We start from the raw sequence: 24,644 nt of genomic DNA, 5'->3' as shown, positions 1-24,644 counted from the left end.
GATTGCAACTTCCAACACGTGGTGCTGATCAAATATTTTTCGCCTGCATTGTAATCTAACAAGTTCTCGTTCCAATGATATTATATTTAACCAACCAAAGCGTGTCTTGTAGGACCGTTTTTTTTTATCAAGGACACTTGGGATATTCCAGAATGCGTCCTTGTTATAAAGAAACTGTTCCTAAATGACACACGTTGATTGGTTAAGAATAACGTCACCAGAATGGTATTTTGGTAGAAAACTGGTTAGCTTACAATGGAGACAAAAACATCATTATTATTATGTTGCGATGATGATTTACACAATGCACAAACACGAGTTGGGGGATAAGGTGGTTTCGTGTTAAAAGTCCCCTAAACTCTGTGTGGCCATAGCTTAATGAGAAATTGCTTTGTGCATGATGTTCACTATTGGTGCTCATATAATCGCCGTCATTATAAATTTCTAGTGAATGTGACAGTAGTTGTCTGATATAATATGTATAGAGGTGAAATCATCACAGTTGGTTGAACTTGAATAGTGCAGTGAATAAATGACCAGTGACATTCAGCCCTGTAATAGAATAAATACCCCATGTCTAAATGATTGATGATGTTCAATAAGATAATCATACAGTCAGATAATAAGTGATTAAAATCAATTTTTTCTGCTAATTGTTCATTTTATTGACATTATTGAGTCTAGCTAATTCTCTTTCATGGTTAATGATATGATTTCTGACTTAAAAGGTATTCTACTTTCTTTCCAAATTATGTATACGGTATAGACATCATACGGGTACGTGAGAGAATTTTCGTTTCGAAAAGAAGCTTTATTATTAAAACTTTTCAAGATCAAAATTCAGATATTCAATTTAAATCCCCATTATATTGCACTGCTTCTTTGTAACTGCAAACCCAACAATTATGTGTGCCAAGCACACTGCAGAACTGTAAAAGGTACTAAAAAGCTTTGACTATCAGAAACCTATATGCGTGTGTGTTCATGATGTAGACAATTCATTTTATAAATCACGTTGAATCCCGATGCTTATACTAAAGGAGGGGAAAACGTCAACTGGTACACAAGATATGTGAAATGTTACACATTCTTGTTTTGGTTAGATGTCTAGTTCGAGGCCATGTCCTAATACCCTGTATACATGTACCTGCTCTAACTGAACCCTGGACTGTGTCTGTATGCTTCTCGGTGGTCGTACAAACATTGTGGTCAGACATGGTCTAAAGCTGTTTTTACAGCGTTGATTTCTGATTGTTATGTTTCATAATATTATCATCAACAACGGAAATGCTTAACCGAATTGCTGTAAATATTATTTTGAGAATTATGTGTAGTACGGATTTTCAACCCTCTGAATTCCTCGTACCCTCAAACCATCCGAAATTGTGGCATAATCGTCAAAGTTTCCCATTAACTATTGCTCATTATGGAACACTGCACTCAGTCTCAGAATATACCCAGGTATCCCAAATGGGGTACTTGAAGTAACAGGTTGTGTATTCTAGTGGATGGGGTCTTTATAGGCCTACTCTAATTGACCAAGCAGGCATACTTTTTTAGTGTGATGCATGTTTATCGCACAAAGCTTCCACTGTCAATTTAAACATACTGTTGAGTTAAAGTCTGACTCAGCCAGAAAATAAAATATTTTGCTTCACATGTGAAGCCGACCACATAGGCCTAATTTAATGTGTCCAAACAACAACCAATTTATCTCAGTCTAATTTGAGACAAACAAATAAATAACATTGAAATGTGGGTTAACGTGTTATCAAGGTGAATTCAGACCACCAAATCTCACAACTCCCCCGATTTCTTTCCTCTAAAACGTGAGGTAAAACAACAATTGTTTTTACAGTGGCCATCGTTGCTATTTTAGGTTTTTAAATGATGAATTTTGTTAAGGTGGTCGGTTTGTCGTATGTGTAGCGTTGAGGTTTTAAGGTAAATATTTGTATCTCCACTCTTGATATATCACTGCAGTAAATTATATTGGTAGTCCGATGAGTCAGAAGGCCCAGATAAAAGCATTTCAAAACCAGACATAATCCGTTTGCTCATCATCACCTCTAAGATAATTTTAGATAAATCCGAATTGTTGTCTGAAAATATCAATTATCAAACATTGCGCTCAAAGTCATAAAAAGAATAAACTATTAACTATACTATGGCGGTTTTGTGTTATCAGAATGGCCATATTCATTGACCACGGGTTTTTAACATCATTGGAAATGTCAAATGTATAGACCGAGGAGTTTTGCCATAGTGCTAATAAAGCAGGTTTAAACTCCGACGAATCAATTTTGGTGAAGTGTGAATTTACCTTATATAAATCCCTAGAAAAAATCAAGCCATTACATGATTCGTTTTATACCTTGACTGCTATAGCCACCTTTCTTGTTTAACGGAATGCAGCGATTTGATTGGATTGTGCTAGTCCTCCGATTGACTGTATTTGTTATCGTACAATCCAATCAAACCACTGTATTTACAAACTCACATGATACAAGACAGTGTTCGTAATAACTTGACATTGTGATGATGATATTGGACATAATTTATCTGAATACCAATCACTACCTGAACTACTTACATGAAAATGAAATAGGCCTAACGAGTATTTCGGACCAAAGACACTGACCAGTTTTCATGGAAAAAATTAGAGCAAATCTGACATGCAGTTTATTTTGTCATGTAAAGTAGGCTACACGTGAATCTATGTACATAGTCATGATTTTAGCATACCTCGTAAAAACCATAGAAAACTATACATGTTGATGATTTCGCTGAAAGGAGACGAATGTTCATATTACATGTGGTTTGAACCTTTTCCTACTATTACCAGACTTGTACAGTTACAAGTGATATAAACTATCTTTAGTACAAATACCAGACTTGTACAGTTATAAGTTATATAAAGCTATCTTTAATACAAATACCAGACTTGTACAGTTACAAGTGATATAAACCTATCTTTAGTACAAATACCAGACTTGTACAGTTACAAGTGATATAAACTATCTTTAGTACAAATACCAGACTTGTACAGTTATAAGTTATATAAAGCTATCTTTAGTACAAATACCAGACTTGTACAGTTATAAGTTATATAAAGCTATCTTTAGTACAAATACCAGACTTGTACAGTTACAAGTTATATAAACCTATCTTTAGTACAAATACCAGACTTGTACAGTTACAAGTGATATAAACCTACATTTAGTACAAATACCAGACTTGTACAGTTACAAGTGATATAAACCTATCTTTAGTACAAATACCAGACTTGTACAGTTACAAGTGATATAAACCTATCTTTAGTTTACTGATACAAGTGGTATAACCTATCTTTAGCTAACAAATACCAGACTTTTGCAGTGACAAGTCATGTACCAGACTTGTACACTTTCAAGTGATACATACCTATCTTTTGCTGACAGATACCAGACTCAAGAACTAAATTGCCAATAAGAGAAGGGTTCAGTGAAGAAAACATTTGATATCTGGTACAGTAATGTATACAGATACGTTAGCCGCGATAACCAAATCCAAAATTCAAAATAGCAGAAACCCTATCGTGGTTGTTGCGAGCTGTGCATCACACAATACAACAACTAGTTACACTCACGACTAGCCCATGACCTTCTTGAAACCATTAACACCCCTCTGGTACTGAAATTATTTCCAGCTTTTAGCTATGTTCTATTACCTTTTAAAATAACTTAGTAGTCAGAAAATAAGAAGTCAGATATTGAGCTATATAGACGAGTAACATGTTTTGTTTTGACTGGACATGGCCATTAAGGATCTTTCACGCGACATGATTGACCTGTCACATCTTTTAGACCCTTGACCGTTTCACGATAATTTAATGTTAAGCTCCACCATTTGAACCAGTGGAAGGTAAATAAAAACACAATAGTAAGTATATAGAAGAAATGATTCTCCGGAATAAATCATTAAAAATTGAATTGGCCAGTGTGAAGGTGGCTTGACGGTGTTAATATTATATAAAGTTAGATAGTATAGAACTAGCCTGAGGGTATTCGGTAGCAATAGACAACTAGAGTGAGGTTAAAAGGTAATCGACAGGTCAGCAGTTCTTCAATGTTTGTTTACATACAGTTCGTCTATAGACTTAAAGATGGAGTCCCACTTCAAATATTCATTCAGATTCAGAGCATGACACGCATATTAATGACTTTTAGGTACTTGATTTGATAATGATATTTCATTTTCGATAGAGCATTGGTACTTTTTATCAACATTTTGAATGGCAAAACAATTCGAGCAATACATTCGGCAATCCTCGGCAGCTTCCGTAAAGTTGAAAGTCGAAACTTTCACGGTAGATCGTGTGAGAGCGATATTGATTGTGAAGTTTATGCTGATAAGACTGAGGCATTTTCAATATTCATATAATATATTTTTTAGTAAGACAGACGCTGACAAGTCAATGCTCTATATCATAATACCAATTTAATATGAATTTGGCCAACATGTTAATACATGCATATTGATTACGGTTACATTTGTGTACATAATTAATGTAATAATTTCTGGTAAACAACTGTTGCACTTTTCGAACCACGTTTCAGATAGAGCTTAAATGTCTCACAAAATACCTTTTATAAATCTTGATTTACCTTATTAGGGACTAGTTGTGCACTTCAATAATGCACATAAACTATACCAAATTTAGTCTAATTTAAAACCCATCCCGAATATTTTTCTAGAGTATTCAAAAAAGCTTGCAATTTACTATACATCCAAAGAATGTCAGATATTCGTAAGTATGTGATATTTTAACGGTAACTTCTTTAAAATAATCTTAGCATATTTTGTAAAAAGCTATTTAGTTGACAAGTGACATAATTCTCAACTTTAAAACCATTTTGCCTAATGAAAAAATCATACTAACATATTTATGTTGAATTTGACTTATGCTTTGTTACAACACTAAAATATATCCAGATTATGACCAAATCTTTAGTTCAAATAAATAAGACTTTCTCAACTGTCAAATTGTCCAAGCAAATTACATCGTTCATTTCCACATAATTTTTTTTACTCATTCAAGCACTGCGTTGCTTCAAGTTTAAATTCAGTGTGCACGAAACGTGTATAAACCATTGATTTTGGGCAATAATTTTTATGCAATAAATGTGCCCATTCATTTCATACAGATATGAAATTTCTACCAGATCAAGTCACACTCTAATTACAGGCCTTTGTGATGGACATTTTATTTTACAGGACAAGCCGCATTAAAAAGAAATCGTCGTCTCCAGCCTTAAGCTATCAACAACTTAGACGGTAATAAAATAATTAAGCCCAGGTCTGAAGTAAATAAGACAATTTATATAGTGTTTTAAACGAAGGATGTTATTGTTTAATAATGATTTGGTTACACTTGAATGATATACAGGTATTCTAATGATGATAGATAACTGGATTATAACTGCATTTACTACAATAGAAAATCATTGAATTTCATTGTCACACTTAATACAGACATTAATGGTAGTACATGATGTAATCACTTTAATCTTGTTTCAAAACATCAATATTACCGAATCATCAATTTCAAATGATTTTATTGGAGATTTTAATAAGTGGTATGGTTACTTGCTATAAGTTGGAATTGCATTTCCTATCCTTGATAGATAACCAAACATATTCCATCCATGATAGGTAACCATCGTAACCTTGAATAATAATCAAATTAATATTTCCATTCTTAATTGATAACATATTCCACCCGTGGTAGATGACCAAACATATTCCATCTTCCATCTTTGATGTTAAAGCTCAATTTCAATTACCGATATCACTTTCTAGGATTGAAATCAGACATCATATTCTTTACAATTCATCGCGGGTACCAAAAATATGATCATGATATCATTACGATGTCAATACCTAAAAAAGTCTTCGATATCAGCTTATGCTATAACTTCTGGACTTCTACGGTCCATTACAAAAGGAATCTGAAGTCGGACTTTATTGTAAAAAGGGATACGGATAGTTGAAGGCGACTGGTAAAGCTAACATGCCTTTAACTGAAGAAAATGGTGCACCAGAATACAACGTTCCATGTTACATTCCTTCCAATTCTAAGGCGCAATTGCATAATTAATTTAAAGCTATGACTATGGTTCTGTAATTTGTGGTTATAAGCGTGCTGTCACGCTGTGTAGCCTTCGTTCTGAAGCATTATCACGAGAATTTTTAAGGCCATTCACTCCTATTGAATTGATCTAGATCGTAAATCCATGCAGTTACTTATTCTATCAAATGTAGAAATAATAACCAATAACACTTTTTAAGGTTAACATTTGAACTTTTGTTTAGTGCATAGTACGTATAGGTAAACAGATAAACTGTCTTGGTTTACTTTGTAAGTCTTGTATCATAATGACATGGCCTTGAAAGTGTACAAACGTACTTGTAATTCTGATGTAACGTTTTATAGGAAGGGCATCATCCCCAAAAGTTTAATGTCATGGTTTTGTTTCATTATATAGACAGGATACGCGTATATCACAAAAATAGATCATTATGTAACTTGAAATTCTGGAGAACAGAAGCCTTCCAGTTAGCTTGAAAGAGTTCAGTAAGACCAATTGTATTGTAGTATAGGAAAATATTGCTATATATTTTAACTCAATGAAAGTTAGATAATACAATGTAATGCAATATAAACAAATTGCTCCCATGAAATTCAGCATCCAACCGAATGGTGATGATATATCAAAATATAAAAGAAGTAATTATTAATTTGTCTGTATATAGTGAAGAATTTACAAACTGAACAATAACTTGAAATACATAAGAATAGGTAAACGTATAAGATATACTGTTATTAATTTGGACACACGAGTATTTTGATAGTGAGAAAGATTATAAAAATAGTCTATACTTATCATGTGAGTTAAAAACATACCTCGACCATAAGGAATGCAATTCATGAAAATGTCAGAAGTCAATCGAGGACAAAGAACTTTCTTATATATCAAGATGGGATTTTATGGGTTTAATGCACTTTCTCTGTCAATAAAATGTTACGATAGATTTTTTCTAGTTTAATGATATCACACGTTATATTTGTATGTGGAACGAGATAAGAAAATATATATCTAGGATCTATATAGGTTTATATTATATCAATTTAATGATACAATAAAACAAAGGAAAACTGGATTACAAATCGATTTCATTAATTTGTATTTTCCTTTATTTGTTTTGCAGCGAGTGTAGACATAGTTCTAAATTTTGAACACCTTACTTCTATATAGAGATCTAGACCAGGGATTTGTGTATTGTCTTGTAATAAGTAGTATGCATGCAGGATAACCGGAATAGAAATAGTAAAAAGTTCCATATAGCAGGATCATTGGGGAATATTGTAAATCATTCAAATTTTGTGCTATTTAGGTTATCAGCAATAGTAAGAAAAGAAACATTTATAACTATCTTCTAATATTTTTCCGATTTGCCATTTTCGTTTTGTGGACTGTTTCGTAACTTGTTTTTTTCCTACAATAAAATTTTGTTTCTGAGAACATTTCATCAGCTATTTATCAAAGAATTTGATTTAAACTATCATCTTATTCAACGAAATACCTGTACGTAGCCCTCAAGACCCATCCTATAATAACCTAGATGTTAAATTCAAATTATCAAATTATTCGCAAATTTATCTCTCCTTTACCGTGACAATATTTACACAGTGATAAAAATGAAGAATTATAACATCAAGATATTTTTTGAGTAACAAATGTAATGTATATTTATTTGTTTGCTCCACTTTGAGGTCTGACCTTGGCGGAAAATACCATAAATTTATAATCCTCATGTCGAGAAAAACTTTAATGCAAAAATAAAAAAAAAGTAAATAAATATGCGACTTGTGTGTCTGTTTGAAACTTTGATATATACAATATATGTTTATACAACCTTCAATTTGAATTTTTAGGCCTATCACTTGTTTGTATAATCGGGGGAGAGCAGAATTACAGATATACTACCTCTTACGATGAGAAAAAAATTGAAATATTAAAACTTGGCCAAAATGAGTCTTTGTTCATCTGTGAACTTACATAGTGTCAATACTATACGACAGAATTCCACTAATCCATAAATCTAAGTAATAATCCACTAACTAAGTAATCTTGAAACAAGCTTAGAAGCGTTAATTATTTAGTTTAAAGGATATATTGTCTTATTCTATTCTTTAGCCATAGTACCTGGTAAGTCAAGCTGATGAATATAATACAAAGTTAAAGACTTTCAATTTTATGTCCATTCTTAGAGGTAGAGTTCCTTTAAAAAGATGCTTTGAGGTTAAGCAGGATGACGGCACGAAATAATGCGTGCGCACATGACTATAAATGCTTTCACGTGTCATTCCAATTATACCTGTGAAATTTTACCGCAACAAGTATATTTTTTACTTGCTTCGATTTTCCGCATTCGAGTACGCAGCTGGTAGCAAGCTGTTATATAAACTCCGATGTTACGTAAAGATTGGAATTTAAAATAGAATAAACTTATTGTATGCACACCTTCGTTGAAAGGTTTTTCTTCATATCTGCTTCACTGATAAAGCTGTTATCTTGTAGGGCAAATTGTTGTCGACAACTATTGTCGTTGCAAACTGTGGTTACTGGTATATAGTATTATCACTGTAAATCTTCACGAGTTCCTTCCCTTGAACATCTAACAATGACAGAGCAATATTACGCCATATTACGCGTTGTACCATCGTATTAGATATTTCATCAGAAAGAATCATCTAGAATTATAGCAAGTTACTATTTTAATATTCTTGACGCATAGGCCTACATTAATTTTTCATACAAAATCGTAAAACTGGCTGAGATAAGTATAAATACCATTCAATACACATCATATTCTAGGATAGGCCAACCTCTTACTTCAACTAGCATAAAGCAGTTTTGCCTAAAAAAAAAAAACCAGAGAGCAAACCCATGTTTTATCAACTATAAATTAACGTTGATGTCCCGTACTTTAACCCCTATCGTTTTCCTCAGCCTTCACAAGAGATTAGATTTGTTGAATCTTGTCCCTTCCTATCGTTTTACACCAATTTCTATAGCTTATTAAGTTAATCATGTGATAAGATGCTATTGAGCTGTAGTCATATCAGATTAAATATAATCGTTTCTTTCTGTCGTACTTTGGATTACGGTCCATCTTTCTGACCCTCGTATACATACATTTTGTTTCTGTACTCTTAATATTAAAATTCATCATCTTCATTGGTTTGAATTACAATAAATAATTGGTGGAAGAAAGCAGGATGATCACAGATTGTTAATCTGTAGACTGAAGATAATATATACTGATAAAATTGATAGAATAGAGATAATTTGGTGGTAAAACTGGTAGAAGTTAAATAGGTGGGTGATATAACTAACAAACTTACAGAATACAGATAGATGGGTGGCAAACCTGACAGATTACAGATAGATGGGTGGCAAACTGACAGATTACATATAGATAGGTGGCAAACTGACATATTACAGATAGATGGGTAGCAAAACTGACAGATTTCGTATAGATGTATGGCAAAACTGACAGATTACAGATACGTATATATGGTTACCAAAACTGATGGAATGAAGATCTATGGGTGGTAAAACTGACAGAATACAGATGGATGGGTGGTAAAACTATTCAATATTCAAGATCACCGGGGCTACCAAGGGGGCCCTCATAGAGAGATGTGGACTTATAACTACTAGTAGTTTATGATGTATCCTTTTATCAATTTAATATTGATTCATTATCAAAAAGTAAATAAATATACAGATGAGTATTAAAATGAATTCGGGAGACTATTATGTACTGACTGAGCGATAATTTTACATTAGAACAGATGAGACGCGAGACCTTTACACCTCTTGGACTTTTGAACTTCTGTACAGCCATCAAAATATTTGAATAAGAATGAAATATTGACCACATTCCTCGAGGCCATTGACATCCAAAACTTCTGAGAGAAAAGCAAAAGACTATTGCTTGGATCAAAATCAACATCGATTATGGTATTGGTGGGAATATTTTATCAGCTTCAGAGATCCGTTGTAAACACAGAAGGCTTTCCGTTTTCCCGGATACTATCTGCAGCTCAACTTTGCAAAAATAAAACCAGACCGGAAATAACGACTGCATTGATATGTAGGTTAAAATTTATATAGGCTTACATATTATCTTATAACTACAGTATCCCTGGATTTATATACTTGAAAGTGAGCCAGCTATTCAGGAATATTACATATTTTGTGACAATACCCACTGTACCTCTCCAGCTGTTATTTCATACCACTGAGCGATTCATTACATCTCATCCAAGATTAGAGCAATTAAACAGGAAATAATGCCTGATAATCACGACATCGTGTTAATTCTTTGTCAGATCAATGTTTTCATTTTCAACACGATTAAAGACCGATATGGAATCAAAGATCAGTTTATAATGACTCATTTCCAATCGCTGATGGATATGACCTTTTATTGGCTGTTTATATAAAGAATACTAGCCTACACAAAGGATATTGACACGTTTTCTCATCAATTAATCAGAATATTAGGCTGGTGGAGAATACCAAACTACAGAAAAAAACGCAAAAATTTTAAGTTCAATATTTGATAATGGTATTCTTATGATAACTGTCGTGACGTGCTTATAGCCAACACACCTGGTTAATAATAAAACTTTATATATTTTTTACCCTCAATTTTATTGTTGTATGATACTGGTAACGTCTCGTCTTGGTAGACAGCCACTCTTGGCATAGAGTCACTCTTAATAGACAGTCACGCTTACGGACAGTCTAAGTAGAAAATCACTCTTGGTAGACAGTTACTCTTAATAGATAATCACGCTTCATACAGCCACTCTTAGTAGACAATCGCGCTCGTGGATAATCACGCCTGCATAGTCACTCTTGGTTGAGAGTGACGCTTGCATAAACAAGTTTATATTCGATGTAAATTCAAAATGATATAGATATTGATTTAGTAACAATTATATCATTTTAATACATAGAATAAAAATTAAAAAGCCACGTTTTGCTTTGATTCGTGTCCAACAACCTATAAAAGCAACACATAAAATAGATGTGTTTATTGAGTTGTGAGAATTAAAGCAGGTGTTTACAGAAAAAGATATAAGTTAGGCTACACTTAAATATTAGTAGAATTTTTATTAGTCTCGATAGAAAAAGTTTTATTATCATTATACGCCCAGTGCAATCAAACCAGGAATTTCTCCCAGTTCGAGAGTCTTGATTCATAGATCACAATAGTTTCGGAATGAGATAAATCAAACTTGTTTTCATTCAAAAGGGCATCTGATGGTGTGCTTTTTTTGGACATATTTAGACCAAAACATATGCCTCTATTATTCTAGTCGAAAACCTTCAAAATAGATGTCACAGTCCGGAATAGAGGCAGATGTTTCGGTCTAGTAGAGTAGGGAAAGTTTTGTTCCTTAATGCTATTTTCTTGTTGGTTGATGGAATTGTTTCGAGACTCTATAGTGGGTCGATCCAAAAGTTTCAACATTGGACTTGTCACATAACCATGCTTAAATTTATATCCGGTTAATCTATAAGCGAATACTAGTTAAGGGGAAACAACTCTTTATAACCACAGTTAATAATTTGCCACAAACCGCCTCAGTATCTCCTATGCTACATTGTATTTTACTTTAAGTACGTGTCAATGAAGGCTTTTATAAAGCATACAATCAAATATATTTGTTTATGATTTATACTCCACTTAGAAAACAAACATTACATTTTAATATCATTAATGAATCTATAGAGACAAACACCTTTTTCAAATACAAATTGTTAACATATACATGTACTTATTGGTATACCCATCATGTTAAGCACTTTTAGCATCTGGCATGGAATCTGTTAATTACATTTGAAGAGCATAATTAAAGGCCACGAAAATTTAACTTTCTTTTTGTGATAATCCAAAACAATAATTTTATTAGAGACTATCATTAGATGCATCATAAACCCGCAAAAAAACCCCCCAGCCTGATCTGGCAATTTACGCAACCAAAACAACCCTTTGAAAAGATTTTCGAAAGAAAAGGATTCAGTTGTCAAGATTGACTAAAGCTCTTATACAAATTTACTGGAATAGTGGCTGTGTTAACCAAATCAGTTGAGATTCTAACAAGATCCAAGCTCAGACTATATCAAGTACATAAATTAATTCATTCTAATCCTCACGTCCATCCTCATATTCCTCATTATCCTCCTCATTTTGTATGTAACCATGAGGATTTTTTAAGTCATTGTCCTCATCAGAGTCTGTTATTTGTAAATGTATTAAACCACTGAGTAAAGCATAACCCGCCATAGCACTGAGAGCAAATATAGCTGCTAATATCATGTTTCTACGTCTGTGAGGGAAGTCACTGTATTCTGTTGTGGATTGTGGTTTCGATTTCTCCTCAGCTTTTTTCTTTTCAACCTCTTCTACAAGAAAAACAAATGTGATTATCAATTCCAACTTTCCTAGACTGAACAAAAATCTAAAGAGGAAACTGTTCTATTAAGTTGTAAAATAATAAAATGAATGGAGTTTTACGTTCTACTCTTCTGCACCTAACAGAGCTAATGGGCAAGACCAAAGATGGGCAAAACCATGAAGTGTGCAATGAGGGAAATTTTGCCAGGACAGCAGCATTAGCCTACTCTTTTTTTATTTCAAACTGTTGAGGTATCTTTATTGTGCACAGCCCCTAGATGCTTTTTCTATGTCACTCCTTCCAAACTGCATCACTGACAGTGGGAAACCGGGTTGAAGTTATTAAATTGTAGGGGAACCAAGTAAGAATCAATTTGTAAGCTGACCTGGATCTGGAGGTAAATATCTTTGTAAGATATTATTACATAGACTACATAGATTATCACACATCTTTAAATGATTCTGTAGCTGATTGTTGGGTAATGGTGCTTTTAATATCGGAGCTAAATAACCAAATACTAATGCATCTAATGAGGATGGACTGAAAATAAAAATAAATATAATACTTAAGAGTGAGAAATGGGGCGTTCTTTCTCTTTGCTTGCAACTCCAACACAATTTTTAATGGATATTTCCCATAAATTTACATTCAGTTAGCAGAAACTAAACAAGTTGGATTTTTTAAATGAATGATAAACCAACTTCACTTCAGTTATGGTAGAAAAATCACAAAATGATGTCAGCATTAGTATGGACTAGCAACCATGCAGTGTGCAACAAGGGAAATTTTGCTAGGACAATTTAAGATTTCCATATGTCTCCAAAAGTCTTTCAATTTAAAAAAACAACTTACGCATTGCCAAAGAAATAATCTTGTTTACCAAGTCTGTATGCTAAATAATTCATACATTCTTTAGCTTCTTTATAAATCTTGAAAAAAAAATAAATTCAATACAAATCTAAAAAAAATCACATGCTTATATTCTTGATACTTTAAAATTCAGAAACTAATCACACATTGGTGAAATTCTTAAGATTACAAGACTCTTATGTTATTTCAGAAAAGATTACTGCAGTGACTTGGTGGTATAAAATGAATAAGCTTATAAAGGACACATGAATATCATCATGGGATCATGTTCAAATCAGCTTGTAATTTCCAAAACAATAAATTAATACCATATAATCTAGTAATTAGTATGAAGAATAAAAGATTGTGTACCTTAGCTTCGAGTTCACTATCTGTAACATTACTACCACCCTTAGTCAGTGTTACTCTCATTGAAGCTTTCTTCTGTATTTGATCTGGGATGAAGAAATTCAATGGAAAGGGAAGAACTTTAGCATACCATGGTCTGGTAAAATCTGAATAGGTTTTGTTATCTACCCACCAAAGATGGAGCTGAAATGCGATTTTACAATCTGTACAGTTCTAACATAAGCACATTTCAATTCAAAAAGCACCTTTATCTGTCCTGTTTTTCATCAAATGCTGTTAAAACAGATGAACAGGAATTCAAAGAGAAAAGAACAAAATACAGTTTGAAAAAAAAAATAATTGTATGGTAAAGGAATGGCTCCATCAAAAACAAGTTTGTGCTATTTTCTATATATAGATTATCAGTACTTACTATGGCTGGTAATAATTTTTCTTCTAACATGGAAGAGAAGGCTATGGCATCAGCACTTTGTTTATTGGATAAATTAAAATCACACCCATAATTCTATAACAGAGAATAAGTACTATAGGCATGTTACTAGTTAGAAATTTATATCGTTTGAAATAAAGCCTTACATTATATTGTAATAATTCACTTGCCTGTTTTCTCAAATAGCTGAATATTTCTGTAACTTTAGTTTCTGTTACTTTTTTATGCCTCATAATAGGCAATTCACCTTAAATTAAAACAGTTGAAATAAGTTAAATCAAATATACAAGACTTGCAAATTTTCAATCTTCTGAGTACCTATAAGATAGCCTTAGGCTATCAATCATTTTTATGCACCATTTTAACCAAATAATGTACAAGTGGAATTATATGCAAATAATGTACAAGTGGCGTGTATGGAAGATTTAACTAGGAAGTTAACACTCTTCTAAGACTACCTGATGGTGATCTCCATGGATTGCCAATCTTTTTCAATTTGACAGGAACCCCAGAAAATCTGCAATATGCCTACAAGTACAAAGAAAGACAGAATGACTTACTAAAATACATTGACATCGTCCTATACTCTTGTAGCTTTAATACATGTATTTGTTATTGATAATTTTCATGATAATGATAAACCTACAACAGCTATGATACATCAATAATTACATCATAGTTCAAACGTTATTTAAGTTCTTCAGAATTGACAGATTGTCAGACCAACATTCCAACTTTAACAGAACCATCTAGCTAAGCCTACCTAAAGTTCTACACCTTAATTGACATTTTCATCAGAAGTACAAGCACTAAAGAACAATAGGTAAAGAAGATTTTATTTAAAAGCTCAATCCGAAAAGATGTCAGAGAGTTGTTGACATTTATTGGGATTCCAGTGTCAGTGAGATGCAAATTCTACTTTCACTTTGTTTTGATTTTTCACTTTGAATTATTGATATCTCTAATGAAGCCATTCATTTTATCTCACACATGCAATTAAAGAGTCAAAGAATTGTGTTACCAGTGCTGCTAGGCACGATGGATCAACGGAGGGTAAATCCCAATCACCCTTCCACACTTGCAATTCAATAACATCATCAGTGGCCATGTTCACCTTCAAATTAGAAGACTGCGTTCGGTTTGTTCATTCATTCAGACTACTTCGTGTTATGAATTGACAACTCGAACACATAAAATTACTACACTGTGAAAATGATATCAATTTCACACTCCTCGTACCGAATGTATTATTATTGTAAATATTGATTAATTTTCATTCAGTAATCAAATATTTCAAGAATGGTTATAATGTGTGTATATACACCATTCTAATTCATTCTTAAACAACATTCAAAGTCGGCAATATGAGGGTGTACATGGACTATATTATGCGGAATGACTTCCACCGGAAGTTTACAGAGGTGTTCCATGGCTCTCAAAATGTCAACAAAAACCTGTCAATAATATTTTCACACGTGTCATCATTCTTATTCTTCTCCAAAATGTTGAAATATATCGTGTTTGCAGTAGCAGCACTTTTTCTTGCAATATTTTATTCAAAATCAAAGTATAGAGTTTATGACAACTTTGAACTGAATGAATTGGAGAAGCAAATTACCCTCGCCTGGAAAAATGAAATTAAGCAACCATCATCAAGTTTTCAAAAGTTATCAGTCGGGTAAGTAATAATGAAATAAATCGATAGTAGCATTCTACACTTGAGTATGAATCAATAAATTTATAGAAGCACATCTTTACATTTTCATTCACCGTGTCTTGTTTAATGACATTATTACAGTCACGTCTTTAGCGTTACTTAAGCTTGCTAATAGATATTAGCCTCAGATTTGATCCTAGTATTGGCTGTAAAACTATTGAAATATTTCACTATATGCTGCAATCTATCTAGATTGAAAAGATGTCTTTGAATATGACATCATTACTACATTGCCAATCTTTGTCAATTACCCTTACCTAAGGTGCAGAAAACAATAAAATAGTACAATTAAGAACTTCCTTTAAGATTTAGGCTTGTAAATCATGTTTATGAAAATGAAATAGAAAACTGATACAAGGCTAAGTAATGAGATAGATGCCCTTGAATCATTAAGTTTTCAGTATTATATTTTTGTAGGGTGAATGGTAATTTAGATGTTATAGTAGATGGGGTTAATTTATTGAAGAAGATGAAAATTACACCTGGGAGACTACAGAACCATGCCATTATAAATAATTTACAAGAATTACAAGAAACCTTTCATCATTTTTTTACTCAAGGTTCTGCTGCTGAGAGAATATTTACTGACCCTGTTTTATATGAAAAAATAACACAGACTGCTGATGATGTTGATGGAGCTGAGGTAAGTGGTTGCATTTTGTAAGAAATGGCAAATGTTTTAGCTTTCAATAAAAACATGGCAAGAATTATCCTGACCATGAACATATTGTTGAACAGCTGATTCGAAAATAGAGCTTATAATTGCACTTTTATTTTAAAATTATGCTTTATTAATATTGCAATCATTACCAATCACTAAAAAATTTCTATGTCTTCATTTTGATAGTATTATATTGGTGGAAATGCTGCATTAATGGCTACAACAACATCAGTTTTATTTCCAAATGTTCAGGTACATAATATTATAACTTATTTTTCATTATATGTATATACTGTACATTGAAACAAAGGTGTAAATTAAATCCATAAGCAAAAAAAATAATGGACAATAGACATGGAGTGTGTCCATTCGTTTCTAGAATCAGGATAAAGGGCAGAAACACCTGTCTGTGCAAAGAATTAGCACTTCCTGTACTTTTTTTGCCTATCAAGCTATGAGCTTGACTTCTTTACAAAGAATTATATTCTCAACTCTTTAACATAATTTTTTTTCTATTAGAAATGATTTTACATAGAGACAAAAAATAACAATGTGGTTTTTATTTCAGATACAATTTGTGGGACCAATAGGACCAAAATTATTAAAAATGATGCCCAATTCCATTATCATTCCTGAAAATAGTCATATCAAGCACGATGAGACACATTTAATAATGGAATATAAAGTAGGGGAGAGGTGGGGAGATTCTACAGCCAATGTAGCAACTAGGTTTATTACTAGTTATGATGAATCAAATTCCAAAATGACCATGTTAGAAACTTTCTTTCAAAATGTACAAGATTTTAAGCCTGATTTGGTGTTGCTATCTGGTTTACATCTATTAGATGGCGAAAGAGATGAATTCTTTAGGAAGAGAATTGATGCATTTACAGCTGGAGTAGGAAACATACCAACTAATGTACCTGTACATTTAGAACTAGCCAGCATGGCAGATAAAGAATATGTTCAACATATACTACAAAAGGTAATTTGTTAGTGTATGTGTTATTTCAAAGACAATACACATTCTTTTACACCATATTAGAAATCTAAAGGTAGAAAAAGGTACAATGATAAAGCATTTTCACTGTTAAAATAGTGCTCAATACATCGTTTGTATAGCAATATAGAAATATTAAAACAGAAAGTAAAAAACATGTTGTTGTTACTCAAATTCGCATAGCGTGAAACTCTTGAGTAACAAAAACATGTTTTTTTTAGGTCCTTGTATAAAGAGGTAAATAGATTTGACGGAATGAAGGCACATTACTGGTTGTGGACAAGAGGCTATCATATTATCAACATTTGATGGAACTGTGTATAATGGTAATGTGAAACATGTGGTAGCTAAATTAAAAAAAAAGGATTTGTTAAACTGAAACAGCTGTGACATATTCTCTATGTGGCCAACAATGACATTTTTCTAAAGTCATGACAGTTGTGTATATTGTTGTATAAATGTTGTATTAACAGGATATTTAGAGACAGAGAGTAACAAGTTGATGTCGTCATCTTAGTCACCACCTAATAAGGTTAAGAAATAAGCATGGCATTTAGTTCTTTAGAAGATATATTGGCATGAATTCAAGTTTTCTGCATTCCTTACCTTGTGTAATGTGAATTGTGTTTAATGTGTACTAGTTTTTTAAGCGCTTGGGTGTGATGTGTGTGACATGTATTTTACTTTTCTCCAATTATATAGAAGTATTTTTAGAATAACATATTGGATGTCATGGACACTTGTGTCGTTCTACACAACAGTTGTTCCATAGACATAATATACTTGTCATTTTAGATTGATAATACTATTTTGCTTCTCAATTGCTTGTCAACTTATTAAGGGATTGAAATAAGGGCCTGCAATCAATGGTCTGACTTGTAGAAATTTGATGAATGCTGTTTCCTTGGCTCAACTCAGTTTATTATTATGGCTATATACTTACTAACAGTCCAGTAATTTTAAGCTGTAAAAAACGTTCTTTTCTCTTTAAAAAACTACTCTCTATCCTCTTTTGAAAATTGAAAAAACTGTCTAAAGCATTAACTGGTTTGATTTGACTTAAACCCGCGAGCAAATTTATGCATATATTTTTCTTTTTCAGGTTTTGCCATCAATAACGTCTCTAGGATTAAATGAGCAGGAATTATTTTTCTCTTCATATGCAGCTGGTGGACCTCATGCTGAAGATTTTCATAACATGAATGGTCAACCTTTGATACATCGAATATCAGATATTATATTATGGTTATTAAAGACATATGGATATTCTGATAAAAACCCGAATTCTAGACTAACTAGAATTCATTTTCATTCTTTAACCTATCATATAGCTGGTGTTAATCCTAATGTTTGGAGTAATATAGAATCAGGTATGATGGCTGGAGTACGGGTTGCAGGTTTACAAGCTTGTAATGTGAAAACTTTATCTCCAGATCTTGTGGATTTACGAATTCCGTTAAAATATCAACTATATACTGGTGATATATACAGAGAATTTAATGCCAGTCAACCTGTTAATAGCTGGATATTAGATGGTTTTCAGTTTGTATTTAGTCCTGTGTTAGTATGTAAACAACCAGTAAAGACTGTAGGACTGGGTGATGCTATCTCTGCTACTGGTTTAATGTATTCACAATTTAACTCTCCTAACAGATGATTTCTGTATTTCATGTTAGTTTTGTTATTTGATTTGTGTGCTATTATAAATATATACACTGAAACCATATATCTGATATAGATCTGCAATTAATGTATCAAATGCTTTCCAACAGTGAAAATATTTTATTACTGCAAACACTGAATTAATGTAAACTAATGTGGTGATGGAAATATATTTTTTGCTCATCCAGGTCCGACTGAAAACAAAATCACAGGTAGAATAAATAATAATAGAAATTTTACAGATCGTTTTGATCTGTATTGATATCATGCTTTACTGTTAAAGATTGCATGTGTATCAGAGACACTGATAACATCAATTATTGTCCACACTACACATAGAAAGTTAGGAAAGCCTCTTTACAATACTTTAAGTCCGGTAGATACCAAGCAATGAATAAAGTATGCAATATTTTACATGGAAAATATGTTTTCCTTGCTTTTATTACCCTAGTCGATCTCAGCTTTAATGTCCCATTTTAACAATCTTATGGTCAGAATAATTAAAAGTTTAAAAGTATTGAGATTAAAGATTTTATTTGTGTTTATTGTTCAGGGATCAACACACTCAGATATATTTATTTTTCTAGATTTATTCATTTTGAAGTCCCTGTTTTGAGAAGTCAAATCAATGTGCCTTATGTATGTATTTTGTTTAGTTTTGGGCTATATTCACATAGTTTCTGATGTGTTGAAATAAATAATTACATATTGGGCACATACGCCCCAATGTGTATGAAAGCATAAAGGTTGGCACTACATTAGGAATCTTTTTCAGAACTATTTGAGTCGATCTATGATAACAGTTGTAAAATCATCGTTCATTAAAGATTTCAAAATGTGCATATTAATTTTTTTTTTCTCCAATATTTACATGGTCAACAAAACATAATGAATTTTGTGTAATATAACGATTTTGGATCATTAACATTACTATTTTACATAACTGTTCAGCAGTTATTAAAACTGACTTTTATCTGTGCTTTATGTGTACATGTATTTAATATTTTTATCTTGTTTGCATTTATCCTATGTATATTTGTAACTTGATCCTTTTATTGTTGTTTGGAAAAAAGTAACTGTGTTGACAAGTTATGGAACAAAGATTATTTCTAGTGTTGAATTGAATTGAATGACTTGAATCGATGTTAAGGATTATATTGCAGCTTGTGTAATCTTAGCACTAGCTTGTACAGCCACATCAATAACATCTTTGCTCACTTCATCTTTTTCAACAATGTATTATCTATGTACTTATTAAAAAATCAAAAGTTAATGTCTTGCTAATGCAAAGGCTGATTTTTTTGCTGAATTCAGCTGGAATCTTTTGAAAATAGTGAATGCCTGGGCAAAAAAAAATCAGCACTTAATGATAATTATCTTGTATTTTGAGTGTAGATGACAGAAGATTTGTACGATGTAAAAGGTTTCCATTGATATTAATAAATTAAGGGTAATTGAAAGTAACAATTCACTATTCGAAATCCTTTATAAATTGTTGCGATTTTATTATTTATGTATATGCAATTCTTTTTATTTTCTTATTTTCTTCACCTGATGATGGCAATGTAGATTGAAACCTAGGAGTAGTGACAAAAAATTGTGTTATTTAATATTCAACGAAAGTCATTTACACAGTGTTAAAGTTATGTTTACAACTATTGTGATCTGGATATTTAGTGATAGAGTGAATGTTGTGATGTTTACTTGATAATGTCAATATGTAATTATAGAATAAATATACTGTTATAAAATCAGAGTTATTACTCTTAGTTTAAAATGTAGTAATAAAGAACACAAGATTTTAAAACCAGATCTGAAGTTGCCGACAAAAACTGAGTATCATGTTGTTTGTGATAGTATTTATTGCCTAAAATATTTGCGTGAATCTAACAATAGGTATCAAATTTCAGAATGAAAATTGTGCAATTCAACAAAATGTACAATGGAAGGTTCATTGTCATCACTTCCAGGAATTTAAATTCTCAAGTGGTGATTTTCCATAAACCTCTATAGTATGATTTTGCTGAATTGTCAGTTTTATTTGGTATATTTCATTCAATGAATGTGATCCGAACATCTGATTGTCATTCTGAAAAGTGTTCTAGCAAATAGACAAGAAGATAACTGGATGAGTGTAACTCTTTATTCTATAATTCCAATAGAAGTAGATAGATTTAATGTATTAACCATGGCTTTTCAAATCGGTTGCAGACACGGCTCCACAGCTGGTGTACACCATGGTTTTGGTTCCTGTTTAAATCTGGTAATGCCTCCAACTCTTGTGGCCAGGTAGTATATTTTAGCAGCAATTTTACATCGGATTGTTTTGAAGCCTGAATATCGTCTGCGACATATGGTTTTCATGTTTTGGTGGAAATGCTTGTCACATTGAGAACGAGTTTTACCATACGTTACTCCCTGAAATATATCATATGTTTTTTTCAAATTCTATTTATGACATCATCAATCCCAAAATTAATAATAGTGGTTTTGGCATTTTCAATTGGTGTAACCATACTAGTGAGTTGTTGAAATGGTAGAAGAGTGGAGACTGATTACTACAGGCAGTAGATGTTAAAAATTCTTGGACTGTTGGGAATGGAACATGAATTCCACTTTCTTAGTAAATATTTTCGTATTCACTGCTAAAGAGAATACGCACTGTCCTGTATACATTAAGATAGAAAACATCATGTGAAAAATTGTCTTCAAGTCAAGTTAACCTAAATGCTTTGTTGTGATTGTCAAAATATTACTAGTTTAGATTTTGGAGTCAAGATTTCAAAACTAAAGTTTAAAAAATTAACTTACACATTTATAACAAACATCATGTCGATCACATGCTGGGGTAAAAGATGTTTTATAGAACAATGGTCCGTTAAATGGAGTACTACAGCCATTAGAGAATCGGGAACAATCAGTTGCTATTAGAGTTTCCAGATTGATCAATGTAAGAAAAATTATTGTAAGACTGATGTAGCGATTCTGAAAAGAAAACAATATTTTGCCAATCACATGTATTTAAGATTTAAAAAATTTGTAATGAAACAGTTTAATTACAAAAGATAAGGAAAAAATCTTACCATTTTCTTACTGTTCCGTCAACTTTGTTTATTCTCTCTTAACTCCACAGAAATATTTATATGAAAACAAATTCTGGCCTCTGTTATATATATCACATATGTTATGAATCAACTTTAGTTTTTTTTTTCATTCCACAGTTTAGGGTCAGTAACAAGGTCATATTATCAACACAAATTTAAATTTGTACTGGAGTGACTTTCAGTTTTGATAACAATTTTTGATATATTTGACTATACATTGACTTGATCATTATCATAAATTCCTTTTTCATACTTCCATAACTACTTTTAGATATATTCATCAATTATTTTTAAATAATTTAACAATTATAGCAGCTTCTATATAGTAAAGTTACTTATAAAATATTTGTTTTATTGGGTACCATAGGAACAATGTATTATATGTAGATGGTTCGTTACAGAGCTGTCTCTTGTCATTGGTATTACAGAATGAGAGCCGACACCGGGTCCACTCACGAAAGTACTGGCACAGGCATCAGATTTGTTCTTACTTTGACTTAAGGAGGATTCGAACACACGATACCTAATCGCCTAGAAGACGACAATCCAACTCGCTACCGTGTGATAATATGCCAGCAAAGCATTATCATGCTAATTATCAGAGTTCAAGTTAAGAAGCCTAGAATTTCATAACAAACAATTGAAACATTTCATAAGAAACATTTTATACTACCAAAAGACGGAAAACACCATGATAGCCGAATGAAAATCAAGAAATCTCGCTGAAACTTTCAAATTTTGCATAAAAGCCTGGCTACAGTTTGTGGACCATAAATCATGACCATTTCAAAGTAGATAACTGATGGATATGCACACACTCTGGCAATTCAACCTTCTATAACACGACTATTTTTAGAATTATCCTTCCGCATGAAAATCTCTCATCATCTCACAAAATCTGAAAGAAAGTGTAATTTCAGACATCAAATTCCAAATCTAGACCAAAAATTAGTCAAAAATAGGCATGCAAAACCCTCAAAACCGAGGGAGAAGGAGGATTTCTAAAAATAGCATCATGGACTACATTCGTATACAATCAACGATTCATTAACATAATAAAATTAATTACTGGAGTGGGTCCATATAAACATACGATGGGCGATGACTGCTCACAATTCGACTAGTCTGTGAACTCTAGAATGGCTGAAAACTAGCTGAAACCAAATCGGACACATTAACCCCTTCGGAGCCACTGGGGTATAAATTGTTTCGGGCCCATTTAAACCCCCGTGTTATTCTTTTTTCCGGACCATTTTGTGTTGAGAAGATGCGCAACGAAGTGCTCTTTCATTTCATATGCGGAAACCATAGCTTGGAACAAGCTTTAACCCTTTCCTGAGCTAACCCTAATTGGTTTTTCAAAACTAGGGTTAACCCAGGCTTAACCCTAGGGTTAACCCAGGCTTAACCCTAGGGTTAACCCTCGCTAACCCCAAGTCTCGGTAGCCCGGTGGTTCGCGCACTTGCCCGGCAACTTTGAGGTCCCAGGTTCGAGTCCCTATCGAAGCTTTTTAAAAACTTTTTTTTTTGCTAAGTCCAACACCGTCTGCTGTATCATTGTAAGTATACAAAAGAGGTCTGTGAACTCTAGAATGGCTGAAAACTAGCTGAAACCAAATCGGACACATTAACCCCTTCGGAGCCACTGGGGTATAAATTGTTTCGGGCCCATTTAAACCCCCGTGTTATTCTTTTTTCCGGACCATTTTGTGTTGAGAAGATGCGCAACGAAGTGCTCTTTCATTTCATATGCGGAAACCATAGCTTGGAACAAGCTTTAACCCTTTCCTGAGCTAACCCTAATTGGTTTTTCAAAACTAGGGTTAACCCAGGCTTAACCCTAGGGTTAACCCTCGCTAACCCCAAGTCTCGGTAGCCCGGTGGTTCGCGCACTTGCCCGGCAACTTTGAGGTCCCAGGTTCGAGTCCCTATCGAAGCTATTTAAAAACTTTTTTTTTTGCTAAGTCCAACACCGTCTGCTGTATCATTGTAAGTATACAAAAAAGTCTGTGAACTCTAGAATGGCTGAAAACTAGCTGAAACCAAATCGGACACATTAACCCCTTCGGAGCCACTGGGGTATAAATTGTTTCGGGCCCATTTAAACCCCCGTGTTATTCTTTTTTCCGGACCATTTTGTGTTGAGAAGATGCGCAACGAAGTGCTCTTTCATTTCATATGCGGAAACCATAGCTTGGAACAAGCTTTAACCCTTTCCTGAGCTAACCCTAATTGGTTTTTCAAAACTAGGGTTAACCCAGGCTTAACCCTCGCTAACCCCAAGTCTCGGTAGCCCGGTGGTTCGCGCACTTGCCCGGCAACTTTGAGG

At 32.9% G+C, this 24,644-nt stretch overlaps 3 protein-coding genes across 3 annotated transcripts; 1 reads left to right on the top strand and 2 right to left on the bottom strand.

The window, feature by feature from the left end:
• Nucleotides 1–11,768: 11,768 nt before the first annotated feature.
• LOTGIDRAFT_234567 (hypothetical protein) lies at nt 11,769–16,395 on the bottom strand (the record flags this gene model as incomplete). Its single annotated transcript, XM_009062704.1, has 9 exons — nt 11,769–12,530; nt 12,909–13,063; nt 13,376–13,452; nt 13,745–13,924; nt 14,154–14,246; nt 14,342–14,418; nt 14,630–14,699; nt 15,193–15,248; nt 16,371–16,395. The coding sequence occupies 9 exons, from the start codon at nt 16,393–16,395 to the stop codon at nt 12,271–12,273; spliced, it is 993 nt and encodes a 330-aa protein (XP_009060952.1). The 3' UTR covers nt 11,769–12,270.
• Nucleotides 16,307–19,206, top strand: LOTGIDRAFT_126443 (hypothetical protein; the record flags this gene model as incomplete). The annotated part of the gene is made up of 4 exons (XM_009062703.1): nt 16,307–16,531; nt 16,736–16,801; nt 17,118–17,534; nt 18,652–19,206. Coding segments are annotated over 4 exons (1,263 nt in total), but the record flags the coding sequence as incomplete, so codon positions are not given.
• Nucleotides 19,207–21,407: 2,201 nt separating this feature from the next.
• LOTGIDRAFT_165658 (hypothetical protein) lies at nt 21,408–22,297 on the bottom strand (the record flags this gene model as incomplete). Its single annotated transcript, XM_009062702.1, has 3 exons — nt 21,408–21,629; nt 22,023–22,196; nt 22,295–22,297. 3 exons carry the CDS (start codon nt 22,295–22,297, stop codon nt 21,408–21,410), a joined length of 399 nt encoding a protein of 132 aa, XP_009060950.1.
• Nucleotides 22,298–24,644: the final 2,347 nt, after the last annotated feature.

Source organism: Lottia gigantea (genome assembly GCF_000327385.1).
Source record: "Lottia gigantea unplaced genomic scaffold LOTGIsca_53, whole genome shotgun sequence".
In the NCBI taxonomy this organism is placed as follows: domain Eukaryota; kingdom Metazoa; phylum Mollusca; class Gastropoda; family Lottiidae; genus Lottia; species Lottia gigantea.
This window is presented reverse-complemented; position numbering and strand designations above follow the sequence as displayed.